The following is a 23,379-nucleotide window of genomic DNA, read 5'->3' as shown; positions in this document are numbered from 1 at the left end:
TTTTGTTTTTCAATGGGGAGAATTTTTCACTCGGAAATGTGAAGAGAAAAACAACATGTCAGTCGAAGTAGGACTATTGAGACAGGCCAAGCAGCATTTTTCTCCACGTTTTGACTATTGAAGGCAAAATATCGTTCACAAACAATTCCAAAAATTTCAACAACTGTAACAATCACCAAAAAACATCTCGAAACGAGGTCCAAATGAAAAAAAAAAAGAAATTCACTCACTCGATACGACTATCCGCAACTGTGTGAAAGACAAACTTATTCCGTTGATTATTTCCCCGGATTAAACTCACCAAAAACTCAACTTCCAAAACGTCTGGCTCCTCGTAACTTCTGCCCTCGAGAGTCCATTCTCTTCCCTAAATTTTTTTTCCATCATTTTTCCTTCACTCCAGTTGAAAGCACGACCCATCAAAGCCCCCAGGAGGGAATCGATTTCGCGGCATAAACTTGTGCAAGTTTAACGCCTCCGGGGGGTGAGAGATGTCGTGAGGTGGATTCCAAGGTTTGGGGAAACTGATATCCTTGTCCTATTCATGGGAGAGGTATGAGTGATCTTGAAAGTTCGTCTGGTTTCTACTGGAGAAACTTCTTAACCCGTTTTTCCATTTCTCGTATTTTGCTCTTGTTTCGGCGAAGGGTGTGACATGAGAGGATATTAAATATGAATTTTGATTTTTCACTGAATTCTTGCAGTGTTCGATTTTGCAAAGGGTAATTCGAGGAAGAGTATTGGACGTTCATCAAGAGAATTGCGAATACTCTTGCAATAGCAAGAGTATTGGACAATTCACAATGAGAATTGGACTCTATCTCTAATAGTTTCCGAGATAATCGCGAAAAACGAAATGCCCAGAAAATAATAATTTAATTTATGTGGTAAATCGTGTAGGAAGTGGAAAAACGCAATTCTGAGCCGTCCATCTGCCTTTAGGGAACCCAAATTTCCTCAGGAATCGAATGGCGTTGGTTTTAAGGCTCTATCTCTAATAGTTTCCGAGATAATCGCGAAAAACGAAATGCCCAGAAAATAATAATTTAATTTATGTGGTAAATCGTGTAGGAAGTGGAAAAACGCAATTCTGAGCCGTCCATCTGCCTTTAGGGAACCCAAATTTCCTCAGGAATCGAATGGCGTTGGTTTTAAGGCTCTATCTCTAATAGTTTCCGAGATAATCGCGAAAAACGAAATGCCCAGAAAATAATAATTTAATTTATGTGGTAAATCGTGTAGGAAGTGGAAAAACGCAATTCTGAGCCGTCCATCTGCCTTTAGGGAACCCAAATTTCCTCAGGAATCGAATGGCGTTGGTTTTAAGGCTCTATCTCTAATAGTTTCCGAGATAATCGCGAAAAACGAAATGCCCAAAAAATAATAATTTAATTCATCTTGTAGAGGGTGTAGGAAGTGGAAAAACGTAATTCTGAGCCAGCCACTTGCCTATAGGGGACCCGAATTTGGTTTTAAGGCTCTATCTCTAATAGTTTCCGAGATAATCGCGAAAAACGAAATTGCCAAAAAAAATTAATTTAATTCATCTTGTATAGGGTGTAGGAAGTGGAAAAACGCAATTCTGAGCCGTCCATCTGCCTATACGGAACCCAAATTTCCTCAGGAATCGAATGGAATAGGTTTTAAGGCTCTATCTCTCATAGTTTCCGAGATAATCGCGAAAAACGAAAATGCCAAAAAAAATTAATTTAATTCATCTTGTATAGGGTGTAGGAAGTGGAAAAACGCAATTCTGAGCCGTCCATCTGCCTATACGGAACCCAAATTTCCTCAGGAATCGAATGGAATAGGTTTTAAGGCTCTATCTCTCATAGTTTCCGAGATAATCGCGAAAAACGAAAATGCCAAAAAAAATTAATTTAATTCATCTTGTATAGGGTGTAGGAAGTGGAAAAACGCAATTCTGAGCCGTCCATCTGCCTATACGGAACCCAAATTTCCTCAGGAATCGAATGGAATAGGTTTTAAGGCTCTATCTCTCATAGTTTCCGAGATAATCGCGAAAAACGAAAATGCCAAAAAAAATTAATTTAATTCATCTTGTATAGGGTGTAGGAAGTGGAAAAACGCAATTCTGAGCCGTCCATCTGCCTATACGGAACCCAAATTTCCTCAGGAATCGAATGGAATAGGTTTTAAGGCTCTATCTCTCATAGTTTCCGAGATAATCGCGAAAAACGAAAATGCCAAAAAAAATTAATTTAATTCATCTTGTATAGGGTGTAGGAAGTGGAAAAACGCAATTCTGAGCCGTCCATCTGCCTATACGGAACCCAAATTTCCTCAGGAATCGAATGGAATAGGTTTTAAGGCTCTATCTCTCATAGTTTCCGAGATAATCGCGAAAAACGAAAATGCCAAAAAAAATTAATTTAATTCATCTTGTATAGGGTGTAGGAAGTGGAAAAACGCAATTCTGAGCCGTCCATCTGCCTATACGGAACCCAAATTTCCTCAGGAATCGAATGGAATAGGTTTTAAGGCTCTATCTCTCATAGTTTCCGAGATAATCGCGAAAAACGAAAATGCCAAAAAAAATTAATTTAATTCATCTTGTATAGGGTGTAGGAAGTGGAAAAACGCAATTCTGAGCCGTCCATCTGCCTATACGGAACCCAAATTTCCTCAGGAATCGAATGGAATAGGTTTTAAGGCTCTATCTCTCATAGTTTCCGAGATAATCGCGAAAAACGAAAATGCCAAAAAAAATTAATTTAATTCATCTTGTATAGGGTGTAGGAAGTGGAAAAACGCAATTCTGAGCCGTCCATCTGCCTATACGGAACCCAAATTTCCTCAGGAATCGAATGGAATAGGTTTTAAGGCTCTATCTCTCATAGTTTCCGAGATAATCGCGAAAAACGAAAATGCCAAAAAAAATTAATTTAATTCATCTTGTATAGGGTGTAGGAAGTGGAAAAACGCAATTCTGAGCCGTCCATCTGCCTATACGGAACCCAAATTTCCTCAGGAATCGAATGGAATAGGTTTTAAGGCTCTATCTCTCATAGTTTCCGAGATAATCGCGAAAAACGAAAATGCCAAAAAAAATTAATTTAATTCATCTTGTATAGGGTGTAGGAAGTGGAAAAACGCAATTCTGAGCCGTCCATCTGCCTATACGGAACCCAAATTTCCTCAGGAATCGAATGGAATAGGTTTTAAGGCTCTATCTCTCATAGTTTCCGAGATAATCGCGAAAAACGAAAATGCCAAAAAAAATTAATTTAATTCATCTTGTATAGGGTGTAGGAAGTGGAAAAACGCAATTCTGAGCCGTCCATCTGCCTATACGGAACCCAAATTTCCTCAGGAATCGAATGGAATAGGTTTTAAGGCTCTATCTCTCATAGTTTCCGAGATAATCGCGAAAAACGAAAATGCCAAAAAAAATTAATTTAATTCATCTTGTATAGGGTGTAGGAAGTGGAAAAACGCAATTCTGAGCCGTCCATCTGCCTATACGGAACCCAAATTTCCTCAGGAATCGAATGGAATAGGTTTTAAGGCTCTATCTCTCATAGTTTCCGAGATAATCGCGAAAAACGAAAATGCCAAAAAAAATTAATTTAATTCATCTTGTATAGGGTGTAGGAAGTGGAAAAACGCAATTCTGAGCCGTCCATCTGCCTATACGGAACCCAAATTTCCTCAGGAATCGAATGGAATAGGTTTTAAGGCTCTATCTCTCATAGTTTCCGAGATAATCGCGAAAAACGAAAATGCCAAAAAAAATTAATTTAATTCATCTTGTATAGGGTGTAGGAAGTGGAAAAACGCAATTCTGAGCCGTCCATCTGCCTATACGGAACCCAAATTTCCTCAGGAATCGAATGGAATAGGTTTTAAGGCTCTATCTCTCATAGTTTCCGAGATAATCGCGAAAAACGAAAATGCCAAAAAAAATTAATTTAATTCATCTTGTATAGGGTGTAGGAAGTGGAAAAACGCAATTCTGAGCCGTCCATCTGCCTATACGGAACCCAAATTTCCTCAGGAATCGAATGGAATAGGTTTTAAGGCTCTATCTCTCATAGTTTCCGAGATAATCGCGAAAAACGAAAATGCCAAAAAAAATTAATTTAATTCATCTTGTATAGGGTGTAGGAAGTGGAAAAACGCAATTCTGAGCCGTCCATCTGCCTATACGGAACCCAAATTTCCTCAGGAATCGAATGGAATAGGTTTTAAGGCTCTATCTCTCATAGTTTCCGAGATAATCGCGAAAAACGAAAATGCCAAAAAAAATTAATTTAATTCATCTTGTATAGGGTGTAGGAAGTGGAAAAACGCAATTCTGAGCCGTCCATCTGCCTATACGGAACCCAAATTTCCTCAGGAATCGAATGGAATAGGTTTTAAGGCTCTATCTCTCATAGTTTCCGAGATAATCGCGAAAAACGAAAATGCCAAAAAAAATTAATTTAATTCATCTTGTATAGGGTGTAGGAAGTGGAAAAACGCAATTCTGAGCCGTCCATCTGCCTATACGGAACCCAAATTTCCTCAGGAATCGAATGGAATAGGTTTTAAGGCTCTATCTCTCATAGTTTCCGAGATAATCGCGAAAAACGAAAATGCCAAAAAAAATTAATTTAATTCATCTTGTATAGGGTGTAGGAAGTGGAAAAACGCAATTCTGAGCCGTCCATCTGCCTATACGGAACCCAAATTTCCTCAGGAATCGAATGGAATAGGTTTTAAGGCTCTATCTCTCATAGTTTCCGAGATAATCGCGAAAAACGAAAATGCCAAAAAAAATTAATTTAATTCATCTTGTATAGGGTGTAGGAAGTGGAAAAACGCAATTCTGAGCCGTCCATCTGCCTATACGGAACCCAAATTTCCTCAGGAATCGAATGGAATAGGTTTTAAGGCTCTATCTCTCATAGTTTCCGAGATAATCGCGAAAAACGAAAATGCCAAAAAAAATTAATTTAATTCATCTTGTATAGGGTCTAGGAAGTGGAAAAACGCAATTCTGAGCCGTCCATCTGCCTATACGGAACCCAAATTTCCTCAGGAATCGAATGGAATAGGTTTTAAGGCTCTATCTCTCATAGTTTCCGAGATAATCGCGAAAAACGAAAATGCCAAAAAAAATTAATTTAATTCATCTTGTATAGGGTGTAGGAAGTGGAAAAACGCAATTCTGAGCCGTCCATCTGCCTATAGGGAACCCAAATTTCCTCAGGAATCGAATGGAATAGGTTTTAAGGCTCTATCTCTCATAGTTTCCGAGATAATCGCGAAAAACGAAATCGCCAAAAAAAAAAAATTTAATTTATCTTGTATAGGGTGTAGGACGTGGAAAAACTTAATTCTGAGCCGTCCATCTTCCTATAGGGAACCCAAAAGTGGTTTTAAGGCTCTATCTCTCATAGCTTCCGAGATAATCGCGAAAAACGAAATCGAAAAAAAATTAATTTAATTTATCTGGTATAGGGTGTAGGAAGTGGTCGATTTATCAAACTTCGACTCCAAGTTCACACAGCTGTTTAGAGGCCCTAGCACGCCATTTCTCGACCCACTCTTTCATTTGAGCCCAAAAAAACATTCATATCTTGTCTGACATTGCTGCTACAAACTCGGGTCTACAACTTGGGCTTTCAATTGAAGGCCAAACTCGGGTCTACAACTCGGGCTTTCAATCGTAGACCCGACCCAATATTTGAAAAATCAGAAAAAAAAATTTAGGAAGTGTATTTTTCGGAGAAGATTCGAAAAATGATTGCAAAGTTGCTACAAAATCTCAGGAGAATCGTAATTCCAGAGTACGTGGGCGCGGTTCAACTGAATTATGGGAATTATTTGTGCGACTTTAGACATAAATATTAAAAATAACTTTCCGCAGGGGATATTAAAGTGGGGAAGTACTGTTGGTGATGGGTTTTCAGTGCATAACATTAGTTTCGAGATTGAATACAATTTTTTCCCCCGCGAAGAACCCAGAGTCGTGATTTTTCATATTTTCGGAGGGTAGAGGGAATATTTGTTTTGGTTATGCAAAAGTTCTTTTTAAAGATTATTTACCTTGTTGGCGAGGTCGAGCATGTTTCCAGTTCCTCCAGCTGCTGCCTCCACGAGTTTTTGGAGGGTGTGAGGCTCGGGTGACAAATCACGTGCCCCACTGTCGAACTCCCAACTCTCATGACGCCCAGAAACTGTCCCTGAAGGCAAATGAAATGTGGAGTGATTTTAATTCATCACAAACATTTCAACATTTTTCTGTCGTTGAATTTTAATTTTTAGATGGTTTGTTTCTCATGAGACTCAACTGAATAATTTCAAGATTCCAAATATGCGCAGAACACTTGAATGAACAATTAAATCAAATGTTGAGAATTTGTTAAAATAATTAATAATTTTTTTCATTCAATTCTCTTTTAAAAATGTCATTTCTCATTCCCAAAAGTTTGATCAATAAAATAATATGGATTAGAGAACAATTGAAAATATATATTTATATATTAATGTTTGAAGGAATCAATTCCATGAAAATAATTCATATTTTTCATTATAGAATAGTTGCCAACATATAATTAACATCTTGATTACGCATCATTTTTTTACAAGATTCAATTGAAAAATTTCTGAATAGTAGTCGAATGAAAAATGAACCAAATATTCTGGTTTCGTTGGAATAAAAACTATTCAACAAACGAAACTTAAAATTTCTCATCAAAGTCCGTTCTCTCCCGAACCCACGGGGGAATTACATTTCTCCCTAGACGGAGAGAAAAAGGCAGAGACCGAAGGGCGTAGGAAGTCAATTTTCCTGGGATCCGTTGATGCAATAAGAGAAACTGAGGTAATGAAAAAAAAGGCAAAACGACGAGAGAGAGAGAGAGAGAGAGAGAGAGAGAGAGAGAGAGAGAGAGAGAGAAAGAGATAAAAAATAAATAAATAAACGTGGAAAATGTTCCGTGCTTTACCGAGACTGTTGTCGCTGCTGGTTGGTAGATACTCAGGTGTGTGGGTGTGATGAGGACTGGTCCTGCTCTTTCCTGATCTCAGTGCCTCGATTTCCGGTCTCAATGCCAGACGACGTCTGAGAAACTCTTGATAGGATATACGGCCAGTTTCATCTGCACCAAGTTCTCTCATCAACTCCTCCACGGAATTCTCGAGGTTCAGCTCGCGGCAGACAGTCAACAGGTCCTGACTACAACACAAGAGATCAAAATACTGGATTTTAGATGAGGGAAATTTCCATGGGAATTTGATTAATGAAGTTTGTGCCAAATTGTTGAGTAGACGGAGACTTGTGTATTCTTGAAAAAAAATTATTTTGAAGTGATGAAAATAGTGAGAAATATTCAGAGCAAAATGGGAAACGAAATTCAATGAGAATTTGCATTTTCAATTTAGTTCTTTCATTTTCTAATCTGGAAAATGAATAAGAAAACTCGAGGAAAACTGTTCGACATTTATAGCTCTATTTTGATGATTAATGAGAGATGGATTATTTTGTCATTTTTATTTTTTATTTTGTTTAATTCGCCTTGTAAAATTACAACGCATTTTTTTGTAGACAATAAATTTTTGATGTTTCGTAATTTTTCACATCAAATAACCCATTCATTTTGTTTATATCGCCATAAATAATGAGAAATGGACCATGAATTCTTGATTTTCTATCATTCCATTTGCTAAAAAATTATATTTATCATCCTCCATAAATTTTCATTGGAATTTAAATTCACAAAGTTCATCCCAAATTGTAAAAATAGACATCGATTTTAGTATTTCCCAAACTAATAGTTTTTCTCATTTTCAGAACTATTTAATCGAAAAGTGAAGATGAATATTGAATCAAATTAGAAATTCGTTAGAGTGGAATGTCACGTAGAATACGAGAAACTGGAGATAACTGATAATAACCCAATGAAACTGATTTAATTTGACATATTCCTGGCTCAATGTTTTTAATCCCCGAGTGGAAATGGATGTTCCTAAAGGCACCACTAGGAGTGAGAAATTTTTAATGCATGACTTGATAAACCGAAAGGGCTAGACGTCAATCCTACCTGGTATCTGGGAATGCTGAATGTGACGGGTTTCACGTCGAGTTTACATTAAAAATTCAACGGCCAGCGTCGCATGAGGTTTCCGTGAAAAAATTGATAAAACAATTTCACCAATTAACTTCAAACTCTTCTCGGGAAATAATTCAAACTCATTAGTCAATTGAAAAAAATCTAAGGGCAAGTTTTAATTTAATTAAGAAACGAATCAATTAATTTCTAGGATAGTCCGTGAAATTCCATGAACGGTTTCAAGTCATTCTCAAGTTAAATTGCAATTTTTAACATTAGAAATGTACAATTGATTATTTTTCAACAAAAATTCTGTTGAAATGAAGGGAAAAAAATTTTAATAAAAAGGTTTTTTCATTCAAATGAATTATGTAAGTACAGCTGTCACTTCAATTTTAAATAAATCTCGGGACAATTTTTTACTCCTAATTGTCATGGATCTTGCTACTATCGATTCAATTTCACCAATTAACTTCACTCTTCTCGGGAAATAATTTCAACTCATTAGTCAATTTAAATAAATTTTTCGGGCAAGTTTTAATTTAATTAAGGGACGAATCAATTAATTTCTAGGATAGTCAGTGAAATTCCACGAACGATTTTAAGTCGTTTTCAAGTTAAATTGCAATTTTCAACATTAGAAATGTACAATTGATTACTTTTCAATAAAACTATCGTTGAAATGAAGAAAAAAAAAATTTCAAATAAAAAGGTTTTTTCATTCAAATGATTTCTCCAAGAGCGGCTGTCTCTTTAATTTCAAATAAATTTAGAGAAAATTTTTTACTCCTATTTGTCGTGCATCTTGCTACTATCGAATCAATTAATTCATGGAGTACCCAACGAAATTCCACGAACGATTAGATTTTAAATCGATTTAAAATTCGCGATAAAGCAATTTCAACAAAAATATTGTTGAAATGAATATAAAAAATGCCAAACAATTTTTTTATTCAAATCATTTTTTCGTCATTTAAATTTCAGAAAAATTCTCAGTGTGGATAATAGTCAGAGAATTATCAGACACGTGTAACGAGGCATATCAACTTGACTCTAATACTAAAAAATACCCAGGTTGAACACATTGAGGGTGAGTGAGGGTATGTGCTCTAGAATTACGTTGCGCACGAGTGCAACTGCATGGTATATTCGTTGGACCTTGTTAGAATGAGAAGTGTAGTGGATGGTAGGGAGGGTAAACAGTCAAGAACAAGCAGCGAAGCGCAAGAGCCTTAACTGCCAAATTGAGACTCCACTTTTCCATGAAAGACCACAAAGATACGAGGCCTGGAGTGCCATGAATTTTGGCCTGACTGAAAAACGAGTTAACTGAGGAGATAATACCCTTTGTCCCCCCCCCCCCCTCCAAAACTGTTGGATTCTCGACTAAATACTGCTCCCAACAGTTGATGTCATTCAACTCCTCTTGTTCCTGGCTTTTGATATCCAACAGTCGATGTTTTATCGAAATCCAGATATCAAACAAATATCGGACGTAGGGACGGGGTGAGTGCACGTGGAGCACAAAGAGTCGTTTGTATTGAAAAGTAAAAATGGCATTCTTGTACTGAACAAGTACGTTCTAGAGGAATGAACAGAAGAGGTATAGAAAAAAGAGTCTGTTTGAACGGGAAATGGAGAGTGGGATTTCACGTGGAGAAGGCAAATCAGGAAAGAGGATTGAATTCCACTGGGAGCTTCTCCGAGCTCATTCTTCCTACTATTTCCCTATCTTGGAGAAGGTCAAAACAAATTCTTAGGGGGGATTCGTGTACTATTGTAATGTAAAATGAAGAACTGCAAATAAAAGGAGAGGATTATGTAGCTACTACTTTTTTCTCTCGTTTTTGGTACTTTAGCAATTTTCTTGTCGTCAGAGTTTATTCCGACAACTCTGGATGAGTGGTTATTTTGAAATTACTTGGTTACTTTGACAGTTTAAATTTAGGTAATTCGTTCATGATTAGAATGTTGGAAATTTAATTTATCTAATTAATATTTGGAATTATTACATGAAATTAAGATAGTTTTCGAGTAATTGATAACTGAAAATCATCAAATGGAGCTGACCCTTGAATTTCCCACACTAAATTCTAATAATTTCCAGTTAACATGTGACATTGGCTCCAGTCCGATCAATTGAAGCGGATTATACGAGTTAAAATCGTCTGCAATCAAACTGAAATGAGACACAGACGCGAACGAAAAAAAGAGGAAGAGAGAGTGAAGTGGGAAATTTGACTACTTTAACATTTTGAATATTTTTAATTGATACATTCACATTTAGAATGTTTTTAAAAATGAACTCCATCCATATCTGTTTAAAATGAATTAAAATATTGGAGAATCAATTCAATCAATTGATAGTCTAAATTATTACATTAAATGACAATAGTTTTCAATCAATTAACAACTAAAAACCATCAAATGGAGATGCCCCTTAGTTTTCCCAAATTAAATTCCAATAATTTCCAGATAACATGTGACATTGGCTCCAGTCGGATCGATTGAAGAGGATCATTCGAGTTAAAATCGTCTGCAATCAGACTGAAATGAGACACAAACACGAGCGACAAAAAAACGAGGTAGAGAGAGTGAAGTGGAGAAGTGGAAAGAGGACGATCGTTAAAATCCACGCGTCGACGTTATTAACGCGATGCAATCAATGCTACGACGACGTAATTCGTGTGTAAACTCTTCACACCCGCCAAACGCCCACAGCCAGCACGCGTAAAATAACGGTAGAAACGAGGCATTGCTGAATTTCACTGTAAATATGTATTTCTCACCTCGCGCATAAAATGTAAAAATGAATTAATAAAAATTAAAAAAATGAAAAAAAAATGAAAAATGAGATCTTTGATTGCAATAAAAATAAAGTGAGTTTTAATCACGCGGTATTTCACTGAATAAAATATCATGAACACTTTTGAATTTCCCTGCACCATTAAAAAACGAGATAATTAATCTCTCGTGATTTAAATCTCAACAAAATTACGCAATTTATCTCAACAATGGAGTTTTGAGATTTTCTGTGGCGGTTATTCGACGACAGTTTGATGTCTGATCATGAAAAAAAAAAGAGAGGTAACATCAAAGGAGCTTCTCTTAATACCCGGGTGTCTCTGATGAAAGCGCTCTGTCGAGGAGCGGATGAAGGCTCATACTGGCGGGAATGACAGGGGCTAGAGGGGAGGACAGCAAGACCTGTCGTATCTTCATCTGCTGTGTGACAATGGTGTCGCCGGTAGCCTGACGGTTGAGAATTAAACGTCAGTCCCCTAATTACCATGGAGTTTATATAGAAAAAAAATATTGGTAAACTGATTGAATCCACAGGAACTTCAATCTTTCATCATTTTCCATTAAATACTTCATCGAGTTTCTTGCATTTTGCCGAGAATGAAAAATAAAATACCAATTCATCAATATTTTTAGAAGAAAGAGAATTGTAAATCGATGGAATCGTCAGCAGCTCCAGTCCTCCATCAATTTCCATTAAATTGCCGACTGGTGTTCACTTTTGATGTGTTAAATGTGCGAAAATATTTCATATTTCACCGTTTTTTCCTCCCCCGTGAATGTCTACGTAGATTAAATCGGTCAATGATCCTCGTCTCCCATGACTTGATCACAGATTCCATCAGAGCTCCAATTATCACTCACAACCATAAATTTATCAATTCCACTAAAAGCCTAGATCCAATCGATTATTTAATCAGCCCAATGACGTTTAAATGCAACTGTCTCCATCCGTTATTTCGTGCCCGCACAGTTCAACGTACCCCGTGTCACTGGATTTATTTCGCACTTTTGAGTGAAAAACAGGAGGAAATTGCCAACTGCCATTGCAACTCCGTGGGAAAGCCGAACGCATTGCCCAGACAGCAACTAGTCCCACCAAAGTGGCTAATGTAATACTGAGATTTTTTTTATTTCTTTCAGTCGCTCGTGTCATTCCGGGTGTGCTCCGTCATTTATCTTCCAACCGTTATGAAACTGGATTATCAGCATTCTATGGGTTATTTGTATCAGTCATTCAGACGTTTCTATTAATTGCGAATTAATTTATCAATGAAAAATTGTGAACTGAGGGGAACGAATTGACTCGCGAGTTCATTAAATCGTCAATGAATTAGAGCAATTCATGATGATGAAAGAAAAACTGTTGAGATTGGAATGCCATGAATTATTCTTCCGTCCTTGTAATTAATTTATTTAGAGACGAGAATAAGGCTGCAACATCCAAGGGAAATTTTTAAATGTACATTCAGGATTTGTGTTATTCTCAGGATCGTGTCACTGGAAATTACTGGCAGAGTAAGAATCCCTCGAAATATTTTGTATTCGCTTTATTATTTCATTTTGACTTTGCTTTTCCATTTTGAATCTTTGTAATTAATTTATTTATATTCTGAATGAAAAAATTTGGACTGAGGAGAACAAATAGATTCACGAGTCCATTAATTCTTTAATGAACAAGAGCAGCTCATGAGGATGAAAGAACAATTGTTGACATTGTGATGATATGAATTCCAACAGATGAGGACGAGAACAAGGCATCAAGATCCAAGGGGAATTTTTAAATGTGTATTCAGGATTTACGTCTTATTCTCAGGATCATGTCACTGCGAATTACTGCCAGAGAAAGAATCCCTCGAAATATTTTGTATTCGCTTAATTATTTCATTTTGACTTTGCTTTTCCATTTTGAATCTTTGTAATTAATTTATTTATATTCTGAATGAAAAAATTTGGACTGAGGAGAACAAATAGATTCACGAGTCCATTAATTCTTTAATGAACAAGAGCAGCTCATGAGGATGAAAGAACAATTGTTGACATTGTGATGATATGAATTCCAACAGATGAGGACGAGAACAAGGCATCAAGATCCAAGGGGAATTTTTAAATGTGTATTCAGGATTTACGTCTTATTCTCAGGATCATGTCACTGCGAATTACTGCCAGAGAAAGAATCCCTCGAAATATTTTGTATTCGCTTAATTATTTCATTTTGACTTTGCTTTTCCATTTTGAATCTTTGTAATTAATTTATTTATATTCTGAATGAAAAAATTTGGACTGAGGAGAACAAATAGACTCACGAGTCAATTAATTCTTTAATGAACAAGAGCAGCTCATGAGGATGAAAGAACAATTGTTGACATTGTGATGATATGAATTCCAACAGATGAGGACGAGAACAAGGCATCAAGATCCAAGGAGAATTTTTAAATGTGTATTCAGGATTTACGTCTTATTCTCAGGATCATGTCACTGCGAATTACTGGCAGAGTAAGAATCCCTCGAAATATTTTGTATTCGCTTAATTATTTCATTTTGACTTTGCTTTTCCATATTGAACAGTTAGAAATTATTCTTCCCTACTTGTAATAAAATCAGTCATCACAAGTTGATGACATTTTAACGATGTGAATTCCAATGAATGATAAAGAGAGGAAGGCTTAAAAATCCAAAGGGAATTTTCAAAAGTGCATCCTCAAACATTTTCCAGTTCAACAGAAAAACTGACAGAAAAAAAAGGAGTCATCAAAAAGAGTGAGAAAAAAATACAAGGGCTGGAGAACTGATCGGATGAGGTGGTATGGAGTGGGAGATGGGGGTTGTCGACGCCGGCAGTTTTACACCGTTAACAATGCGCCACTCATCGGGTCCCCGGATGTATTGTGCGTGCCAACCACCAACGAGGGCTTCCCGATAAAAGAGGCAAAACGAGAGAGGAACAGCCCAGAGACGAAACTTTCACTGCGGCATGAGAAACGTGCTTTTGTGAATGAAAAAAAAAATTTAAAAAAAAATGAGAAAAAAATCAACGTTCGAGTACCACCGACGACGCTCATTCTGTCCGTGTGTAACCGAACATTTTCCGCCTTTTCACTTCGCCGTTTGTACTCTTTGTGCCACTTTTTTCCTCTTGATTAAGGGATCTAAAAATTCACTTTCATGTACTCATTCGTGATTTTAATTACGCAGCTGGGGGTAGTTACATTTGGTTTGATTACTCATGTTGTTGGTAGAGGGATTGGAATTGGGGGGAATATTTTTGGAGGAATAAATTGGGGAGATGAATACAACAGAATTTTTACGATGTCGAATGTTTGAAATGTGCATGGATGAATGGAATGGTAACAATGGCGATTTCTCAGTGCATGTTGATGATGAGAAAACGATGCAATTGTGGGGAGTGAAGATACTTTCGGAAGATTAAAGGGATCTTTGAGGATTTGATGAAAATTATTGGCTACAGTTTACAATGAATTTTTCAGATTTCGGAGTAAAACTCTTGGCGAAAATACCGGAAATTGGAGAAAATATTCTGTAGTATTGGAGACGAATGGAAAATCTCAGCCAATTCTATTGATAAAATTGGTCTCATGTCACGGAATTACAGAGGACTTCCATAATTCCTGGATATTTTTATATAAATATTGAGATTTCTACTAAAAATATTGGTCTATTCGTTGATAATTTTTAATGGATTCTTTTCTAAGGACTGACGAAGCCAATTTATTTCTCCAATTCCCCCTTATTCTCAAAATAATTCATCAAAAGGGGAGTGAATTGCGGACGCCTTAATTAAAAAAATGCAATAAATATTAAAACCTAGTGGAAAAAAAATTGATTTCCTTCTCGTAAATTTTCTTTTTCCATCACAGGAATAACCTTTTGCTCGTTTGCACATAAATGAGAGAACTTCCGGCTCTTCCTACTCCCATGACGTTAAATTCAAAACTCTAGTACCGAGAGTTGACTTCAAAGTCGGTTATATACACCGAGAGTCGAGTGGTGGATGAAAAAAAAAACTGGATTCTTCTGATACTGCGGAGGGGAACTGAGACACTGGGTGACTCATTGGCCATAAAAACTGTTCCACCCCTCGTCTTTGGGCATCCGCAACCCTAGTCGGATATCTTTGAGGATTACACGACTGCAGATGCTTAGGAAAAATCGAGAGGAAATTTCGGAGCGTTTTGTAAGCCTCAGATGTGCAATCGAATCCGATCATAAATTCCGAATCCACTATTTTTCACAGGCATTACAAGATTCAAATGGTATGAAACCACAATTTTTGGAATTAAAGTTGAAGAGAGAAAAAGTGAAAAAATTTCGATTAAAAAAATTTGTGATAATTTTTTTTAGAAACGATGGGATTTGATGTTTTTTTGCAAGTTGAGGGAAGAATATTACAAATTGAAATTATTTATGCGAAAGAAATATACTCGCGACAACTAGATTTCTAAAATTTCACAAAAAACTCCATCTAAATTCTTGTCTGAAACAAATTTGTTCAGTAGAAATCAATTTAATTGACGCAAATGATTCTTCTTCTCAGTGTAGATTTTTTATTTAAAAAATTTCAGTATCTGCCGTATCAAGAAATATAAGGAGAAATTCCTAAAAGAATGTCAACTGAATGAATTTTGCAAGTAAATCAAAATTTCCTTCTGCGAAAACAAGAAATCATGTGAATTTCATTAAAAGTTCAGCTTTAGTTCCCGGAAAATTAAAGTTTGAAGGCACAATTTTTCGCATGAAAATTGTAGAAGAACGTGAAAAAAATGTTAATTAACAAAAAAAGAAGCAGAAAACTCCATCTAAATTCTTGTTCAAAACAAATTTCGCAGAAATCAATTCAATTGGCCCAAAAAATTATTTTTCTCCGTACAAATTCCTTACTAGAAGAATTTCAGAATCTGCACTGTCCAAAATTATCACCAGAAATCCCCAAAAGAATGCCAAATGAATGGATTTCCCAAGCAAACAATAATTTCTCTTCTCCTAAAGAAAAAAAAATCACGTCAAGTTCATTAAAAGCGCAACTTCATTTGCCCGAAAATTAAAGTCTGGAGGGACATTCCCCCAAGCCTCAAGCCTCAAGACGTGGGGTATTTTGAAATGTCAATAGCCGGCGTGTGCGGACGCACGCATGAGCAGCCCCTTTACAAAACAGAGACAGACACGCGAGAAACAGTGGCAAATACCGGATGCTGTAACCTGTCGTTTCATCCTCCAGCACACCCTGTCATTATATCATTACCCAGCCCACAAAATCGTGGGGAAACACAAATCCAAGTTCGGTTGAATGCATCCACCCCTCCCACCGTTAAAATTCCGGAGGTGAAGAATAAACTCCAAACTGACTCGAGACTCGATTTTTCACTCTCAAAAAGTACTTGACCATCCTCTTAACTGGCCTGGATTCCATCTAACGAAGTTTCCTTGGAATCCAGCGCGAGGATTGCATTCACAATGAATTTAATGAGTTTCATTCTTCGAATGAACTATTGCGTTTTTATGGTAACGATTAGGGATGCAAAATGACGGTAATTTTTTCCATGCGCACGGAGAGAAATATTCAATAAAAATTACGTATCTTTTCCGTGATTCCGAAATTATACGAAACTGTCACGGAATTTTTCTGGAGCGTTCCGTAATTTTTATCTGAATATCCTGTGAAAAATTACGATACCGTCACTTAAATTTTCTGAGTCGATTCCGTAATCGGTGAGTGAATTGTGAGTTCCGTAATTTTTACTGAACATTTCTGTCATTTCTGTCTGTGTGTCAAGTCAGCCATGAATTTACCGTTTTCTCGTGATGCAAACAGACCGGTCAATTTACCCAATTGTCAGTAATTTTTTATCGTTGTCCTTTATACTAAAAAATTGTCGATGCATTTTTTTTATTTTCTTCATAATTTTTTAAAGAAATTTAAAGAAAATTATGAATAACGAGAAAGCGGAGAGCGAAAATTTAGTGAATATGACTTTAGTCTGGAATTGCAAAAAAATCAGAAAAGTTTTGCAGCACTTTTCTTATTTATTATTATCACAGAATTTATAAAGCTCAATTACAGAAAGACAGTCGTATAAAATTTTTCATTGGATGAATGACCTCGGAAATCTTCTCATTTGAGAACTAATTAACTCTCAAACATATGGGGCCTGAAACAGGCTGCTACTAAAATTTGGAGAGCTTTGGGGTCCAAGGCTCAACCCAGGGGCCTGTACTGATAGAAAGGATTAGTTATTATTAACGAATGGATTAGGTTGGAGGCTGAAGTCTATTCGGTCTCCCAAATGTTCATTCGTTAATAGTTAACAAATGCATACTTGACTCGACTTTCACCTTTCAAACGAACCATTCATTAACTATTAACGAATATTCATTTGTCATATTCAACTCTACCATTCGTTAATAGTTAACGAATCTCATTTGTAATAAATAAATGAATCAGTCTATCAGTGTAATTTTGAAGGAACACGGTAACATGACGAACGATATGTGTCGCGCTCTATCTAGATCTAAAATGACCATAAAGATATTCTTTAGTCATTTTTGTGACGCGAAATTCCATCACTTTTTTTCTTACCAAAAATAGTCAGCAATTGGCCTTCGGTCAGTGACGTGTAATTGACGTGTAAAATCCGTCACATCCCTAGTGACGATGTACGATTAGTTATTGAGTAATTTATTTGTTATTCTTACCTATCGATGAAACCATCCCCGTCTCCGTCGCAGGCCTGGAAGAGCTTTCTCACTCTCTCCTCGTCGCAAATGGAGCCCGCCTCACTCTCAGCATCCGCTGTCTGTGACATCCTTTAGGTGTCCTCTGTATCAGCCATATCATCGAATCCATGCACAATGAATTGATACCCTCGGTCACTTATTCTCTCAACTCTCTGGTTTTTAGAAGGGCTAATGTGTTAAGTTCTCTGGCACTCCCTTTCCATAAATATTTTGTCGAAGGGAAACAAAGTACGGCAAAAGACCTATTTTTGGCGAGTCTGGTGGGGGGACCGAGTGCCTTTTCACTGGGGTTTTTCGGCATTGAGGGATGCATTCATCGTGCACTCACTGATTCTTGGGGGGATGATTTTTGGAGGATTGTTGGAGCTGTCTCTGGAGTTATTGCACAGATTTTATTCGGTCTCGTTACACTGTTTACACTGCACGACACGAGGGAAGCCATAGTGTGATATACATTACGGGGGAGTTGGGAAATGCGGCGTTTTGCGGAGGCTATGGGTGCGTGCCATACGCGAGGCCGGGTGTCAACGAGTCCACTAACCCTAACCTAAAATGCTAAACTCTCATCCCTCCAACGGGAATGACGGAGGGCCATAACAACTATCGATTTTTTTTCCACCCGCATGCGAATGGGCAAAGGGAGAGAGAAGTCAAAATACTTTGACAGTATTCGCCATCTTGAAACTTGTGACTCTCCACTGCCTGTCTGTGCCTGCCGCTCGCATCGCACGCTTGGACCGAATGTTTGTGCGGGTTCGGAATGGCGGGGTCTGGCGACATCTGTCTGCGGTGGGGAGTACTTCGTGGGGAGAAATTGCGGGCGATAAAAACGGGAATTCCTACGCAATGGTATAAATGTTTGTTTAATATTAAATATGTAGCAGCTATTTGCACTGGAGAGAATGTTTTCTAGGAACGAATCCGGTGGCCCATTTGGAGGTCCATGACAAGTGACATGGAATATTTGAAAATTTTAATTAGTGGGTGGAATTGGTTTTTTAGAAAAAAAATCGTAGAACTATTTTTTTTTTCAGAATGAAAAATATATCGTGGTGTAAAAAATAATACAAGTGCTTGAGTAAATAAATGAACGGAATTAGGAATGAAATGGGAATATTTACACGTTGGAGTGGACATTTTTTTTTGGAAACATTTGTGACACAATGTGATTTTCACTCAGAATAGTCGTGAAATTTCGTGTTTTTTAAAATAAATATTGAACTGAAAAATATTCGTTCTGAATAATTTTGATATTCCATTTGAATGAGTCTGATGACTGAGTATGAAATATGGAAGTGAAATTGTCAATAAATAAAAATTGAAAAAAAAAAATTTCTGAAAAAAAAATATTTTTTGATCAAAAAAAAAATTTGAAATTTTTTTTTTCCATCAAAAACAATTCAATCGTTTATTGAAACGAACCGAGAGGATTGGAACGGGTTGGGAGAATAGCTCCGCACGGGCGAGGCACTCGGTGAGCGTTCGCGGCGGAATTCGAAGTTTTTGGGGTCGGCCGTCGACAGTAGATGTCGCATTTTTTCTCCAAGTGAAATTATTTTTTTTAGGTTTTAAAGGACGAATAAAACGATTGCAAGGCATCGCTTCTCGGCTCATTGAGCTAAGATCAAAGTGTAGTTCTTCAAAGCATCATCCTAAATGCAATTATTCAGTAATGAATTGATCTACAGCTACTTGCCACCCTGGACGAGGATGGCACACACCTCACATGTATCACCCTGGGGGAGGCATGTCTCCTCCAGGGAAATCGCTCTGATGTTTCATCAATAAAGCCTTTTTTATCTGTTCTTATCAGCTTAATATCTGATACGCACTCCATTGGAGTGCCAGAATATTAAACTGATTTTTGGAAAAAGGTGGATGCACGGAGCTTGCTCCGTTTCCACCACGGGTTGACCCGGTATTGCAGTACCGCCGGGACCGGCCCAATAAGCATTATTTCAAAATCAATATATGCTCCATCTTTTTCCAACTCATTTCCCACCCTTTTTTAAGAGTTTTCTTTTTTNCATCCTAAATGCAATTATTCAGTAATGAATTGATCTACAGCTACTTGCCACCCTGGACGAGGGTGGCACACACCTCACATGTATCACCCTGGGGGAGGCATGTCTCCTCCAGGGAAATCGCTCTGATGTTTCATCAATAAAGCCTTTTTTATCTGTTCTTATCAGCTTAATATCTGATACGCACTCCATTGGAGTGCCAGAATATTAAACTGATTTTTGGAAATTGACGGACCCCCGGGGCTTGCCCCGAGTCTGTCGCGAGTTGTCCCGGTATTGCAGTACCGCCGGGCACGGCTCAATAATCTATTTGAAACATAAATTATTCCTTTAAAACTATTACCAATATTTTGAAAATAGCAGTACCTGAAAGTAAAAGGAAAAAAAATAAAAGTAAAAGTCTATTTTCTATATTCCGAATATTCACCTAATTTCTCAAATATCGACTGGTTAACGTACAATACCTCCGCCCAAGCGAGCGGAGCGAGGTGAACTTTTATAACGGAATAGTTCATGTTTAAAATAAATTACTGAGACACGAAAATTGGAAGCAGAAAAATTTAGAGTTGAAGTTTCAATTTGTTAAAATTACATTTAAGAAATATGAATCTAGGAATGAATCAAGACCATATAATAATTGAATTATTAATTCGAGTGTTCGGAATACAGAGTAATATTTAGGTACTTTTGCAAAATATTAATAACAGGTATAACGGAATAGTTCATGTTTAAAATAAATTATTGAGACACGAAAATTGGAAGCTAAAAAATTTTAAATCAAATTTCAAATGTACGTTTAAATTTATGAAAATTCAATTTAAAATTAATTAGTCGAGTATTGGGAATACAGAGTAATGCACTTTCGGGTACTGTTACAAAATATTAATAATAATTACAACGGAAACTTGAAGTTTCATGTTTGAAGTTAATTATTGAGCCAAAAAAAATGAAAATTGGGTGATGTTAAATTTTTGACCTGATTCAACCAAATAAAAGTACTAAATTTATAAAAAAGTAAATGGACTCTCGTCTAAAATAGCGGATTATAATTGATTCTTATGGTGAAGGCCATCCAATCGAGTCTTAAATTTATTAGGTGATGAAATTCTAAATTATACTCGAAGAATAGAATTCACAATTCTGAATGGGTTCGAGTCTCACATTGAAGATTACAATTAATTCCCGAGGTGAAGACCACCCATTCGTGAATTATGAATTTATTAAATGATGAATTCGTAAATTATAATAGATAAATATAAAAAAAATATAAAATGTTTTGAAATGTCTATTGAATTTTCAAAAATTGAATTGATTTAGAATTCTCGGATTACAATTCATGACATTTAAAAAAAAAACAATTTCTGGGAAATTAATGAACTTATATTGTTTATTTCAATGAAAATATTTTAATCCTTCAAAGTAAATATTTTATTTGCAAATTTAAGATTGATTCGAATTCATAAATGTCCATTCGTTACTTCAGAGTGGAAACCCATAATTTACGGAATTTATTATTATATTCATTAGCATTTATTATTCTAATATGTACCATCTACAACATAATATCAAAGGAATCCCGATATAATGCGTCCACACACACCTCCACAGAATAAAAACCAGAAAGTTCAATTAAAAACAATACGACGTTATTGCTTTTCCATTCGGAGATATTAGTCACTCCCTCCGTTAGTTTTTTCCAATGACTTCCTTTTCTTCTGTTTATTTTCCACCTCAGAGTCACTGCTCCCACCCAAAGAAGATCCATCAGATCTTCGTTTACTACTTCTCTCACAGATTCGACTTCCTGATTCAGAATCAATTGCATCTCTCGATTTTTCTTCATCCCGACACGTTTCAACAACTTGGGAAATTAATTTCTTCAGCTTTGTCGGTTCCGGGCTGTACCCTAATAAAATACACTTGACGTGTTCCTCACTGGGCAGACCCCGATAAACTCCATCATCAACTTTGTACCAAGGTATATAACTTGATTTCATTTTAGACACTATTTCCTTCAGTTTTCTATTCCTCTCGATGTCCCACGTCACCTCTCCTGCAGGGGTTTTCACCTCTCGGAGGGGTTTATAGTCTCCTTTTTCCTCTCTGTAAGCTCTACAAAAATAATCATTACATAATAATAATCCGATAAAATTTTTAGTCTCCAATTCTCAATTTCTGTCATTCATTCTATTCATTCTGTCAAAAGATGAGGGTAGAAATAGAATTTAAAGGTATTCTTCCATTATTCGAATAAATATGTTGATTTTAAAATTGTCTGGAGACATTGACAAATTAATTGTTTTCGTTCTTGCCGCCCACTGTTTTTTGCATTTTTAAAAATTTCTTCTCGCTCGAAAAATAGTGAATCGAAATTCCTGCCAACGTACAAAAAGAAAACAACCAATTTTCTAGCCGATTATCCCTTTATGATTCTTTTTTCATTTCCTTTTCATAATAATAATTGGAACCCGATCATAGGAATGAAGAGTACCGATATCCTTTTACCTTATTAAGGGAAAAATAGATTAAAAGAATTTTCAGGAATACATGAAGAGATTTTTCTATTACCCGAGTGAGTTTTCGAATGACTTTTGTGTGTTTTTTTTAATCACAAAAAACACTTTTCATTTATCTTTAACATAATTGCTCTTCATTCAATTTTGTAACTTGTAAATTAAGGGGAAAAAAATTAATAGGAATAAGAATGGATGAAAGTAAATCAATCTAATTGTGAAGACGGAAATGGAAAGAAAATGAATTAAAATAAAATAGTATAAATTAATCTAGTACAGAATGATAATTCATGAAATTAATTTAACGAATTCTGCAATCGATAAATAAACGAATGAAAAATCCAGGTCGTTCTTACTTCAGAAAATCTTCATTTAGGATTCCATAACTCTCAGCGAGTGCCTTGTAGGCTTCAACAATCTCCAACGATAAATAATTGAAATTCTCTTTACTTCTCCCCTTCTTCTTATAATCCTCCAACCACTCGTTGAAAACCTCCAGGGCCTCCCGAATTTTCGCGAGCTTCTCTCCATCCTTAGTAATTTCCAAAACCCGCTTGCCACGTCTGACGAATCCACTGATAACGTTGTACTGATAACTGATATCGCGACCATCCAAGACTTTCAGAGTATCCAATGCCTTCTGCTTGTCTTTGAAGCCCATCGCACTCTCTTCCGGCTCTGCTTTCGCTTTCGGCATTATTTCGAGTAATTTTTTTTTCTTGAGAATTAATTGATCAATTTTTAGAATTTTTTTATCTGGAATTGATAGAGTAGGAATGAATTCGTTTCTTAGTTAATTGTATTCGCAATTTCAATCTGAACTCGACGACTTCGATCGCACAACTGGTCGAATGGGATCCGCTGCCTCAACAATTTCACAGAATGTAGGGGACTGTAAACATCTTGTCGAGTCACATCCAGAAATAAACAGAAAGGTTTGAATTTGATCATCGAGACGAGACGATTGCGTCATATGAATACAAGGCATCTCCGGGGCATCTGTTGACCGTGAGAAATTACTAGACCCAACGAAAGGATTTCTGTGACCTTAAATTGACGGGATTGATTGAATTATTCTGCATTCACTGTTGAAAATTCCGAGAAAAACTATGAAAAACAATAATTTCAGACGAACTATTCCGGGAAAATTGGGGGAATTCAGGGGAATATATTATTGAATTCTCTGGAAATTGGAGAATTCTGTTATTTTGATGCAGAATATTCATG

General features: G+C 36.4%; 2 protein-coding genes and 2 non-coding genes across 4 annotated transcripts in view; 2 read left to right on the top strand and 2 right to left on the bottom strand.

Moving 5' to 3' along the window:
• LOC107037757 (colorectal mutant cancer protein) overlaps positions 1 to 18,318 on the bottom strand; it is a 43,618-nt gene extending 25,300 nt beyond the window's left edge. Inside the window, exons 1-3 of the mRNA XM_015256492.2 lie at positions 17,574 to 18,318; positions 6,957 to 7,186; positions 6,055 to 6,191 (exon numbers count right to left, since the gene is read on the bottom strand). Of these exons, the coding sequence (XP_015111978.1) occupies positions 6,055 to 6,191; positions 6,957 to 7,186; positions 17,574 to 17,683 (477 nt within the window). The 5' untranslated portion in view covers positions 17,684 to 18,318. The remainder of the gene's footprint in view (positions 1 to 6,054; positions 6,192 to 6,956; positions 7,187 to 17,573) is intronic.
• Positions 18,319 to 19,379: 1,061 nt separating this feature from the next.
• LOC114841219 lies at positions 19,380 to 19,567 on the top strand. The gene has a single exon (XR_003783053.1). It is a non-coding gene; the product is annotated as a U2 spliceosomal RNA (small nuclear RNA).
• Positions 19,568 to 19,758: 191 nt separating this feature from the next.
• LOC114841220 lies at positions 19,759 to 19,946 on the top strand. The gene has a single exon (XR_003783054.1). It is a non-coding gene; the product is annotated as a U2 spliceosomal RNA (small nuclear RNA).
• Positions 19,947 to 21,057: 1,111 nt separating this feature from the next.
• LOC107037305 lies at positions 21,058 to 23,025 on the bottom strand. The gene is made up of 2 exons (XM_015255796.1): positions 22,509 to 23,025; positions 21,058 to 21,751 (listed from the first exon to the last, which is right to left on the bottom strand). Exons 1-2 carry the CDS (start codon positions 22,847 to 22,849, stop codon positions 21,310 to 21,312), a joined length of 783 nt encoding a protein of 260 aa, XP_015111282.1. The 5' UTR covers positions 22,850 to 23,025; the 3' UTR covers positions 21,058 to 21,309.
• Positions 23,026 to 23,379: the final 354 nt, after the last annotated feature.

This window comes from Diachasma alloeum, unplaced genomic scaffold (assembly GCF_001412515.2).
Source record: "Diachasma alloeum isolate Michigan unplaced genomic scaffold, Dall2.0 Dall_scaffold_00177, whole genome shotgun sequence".
Classification (NCBI taxonomy): Eukaryota; Metazoa; Arthropoda; class Insecta; order Hymenoptera; family Braconidae; genus Diachasma; species Diachasma alloeum.
This window is presented reverse-complemented; position numbering and strand designations above follow the sequence as displayed.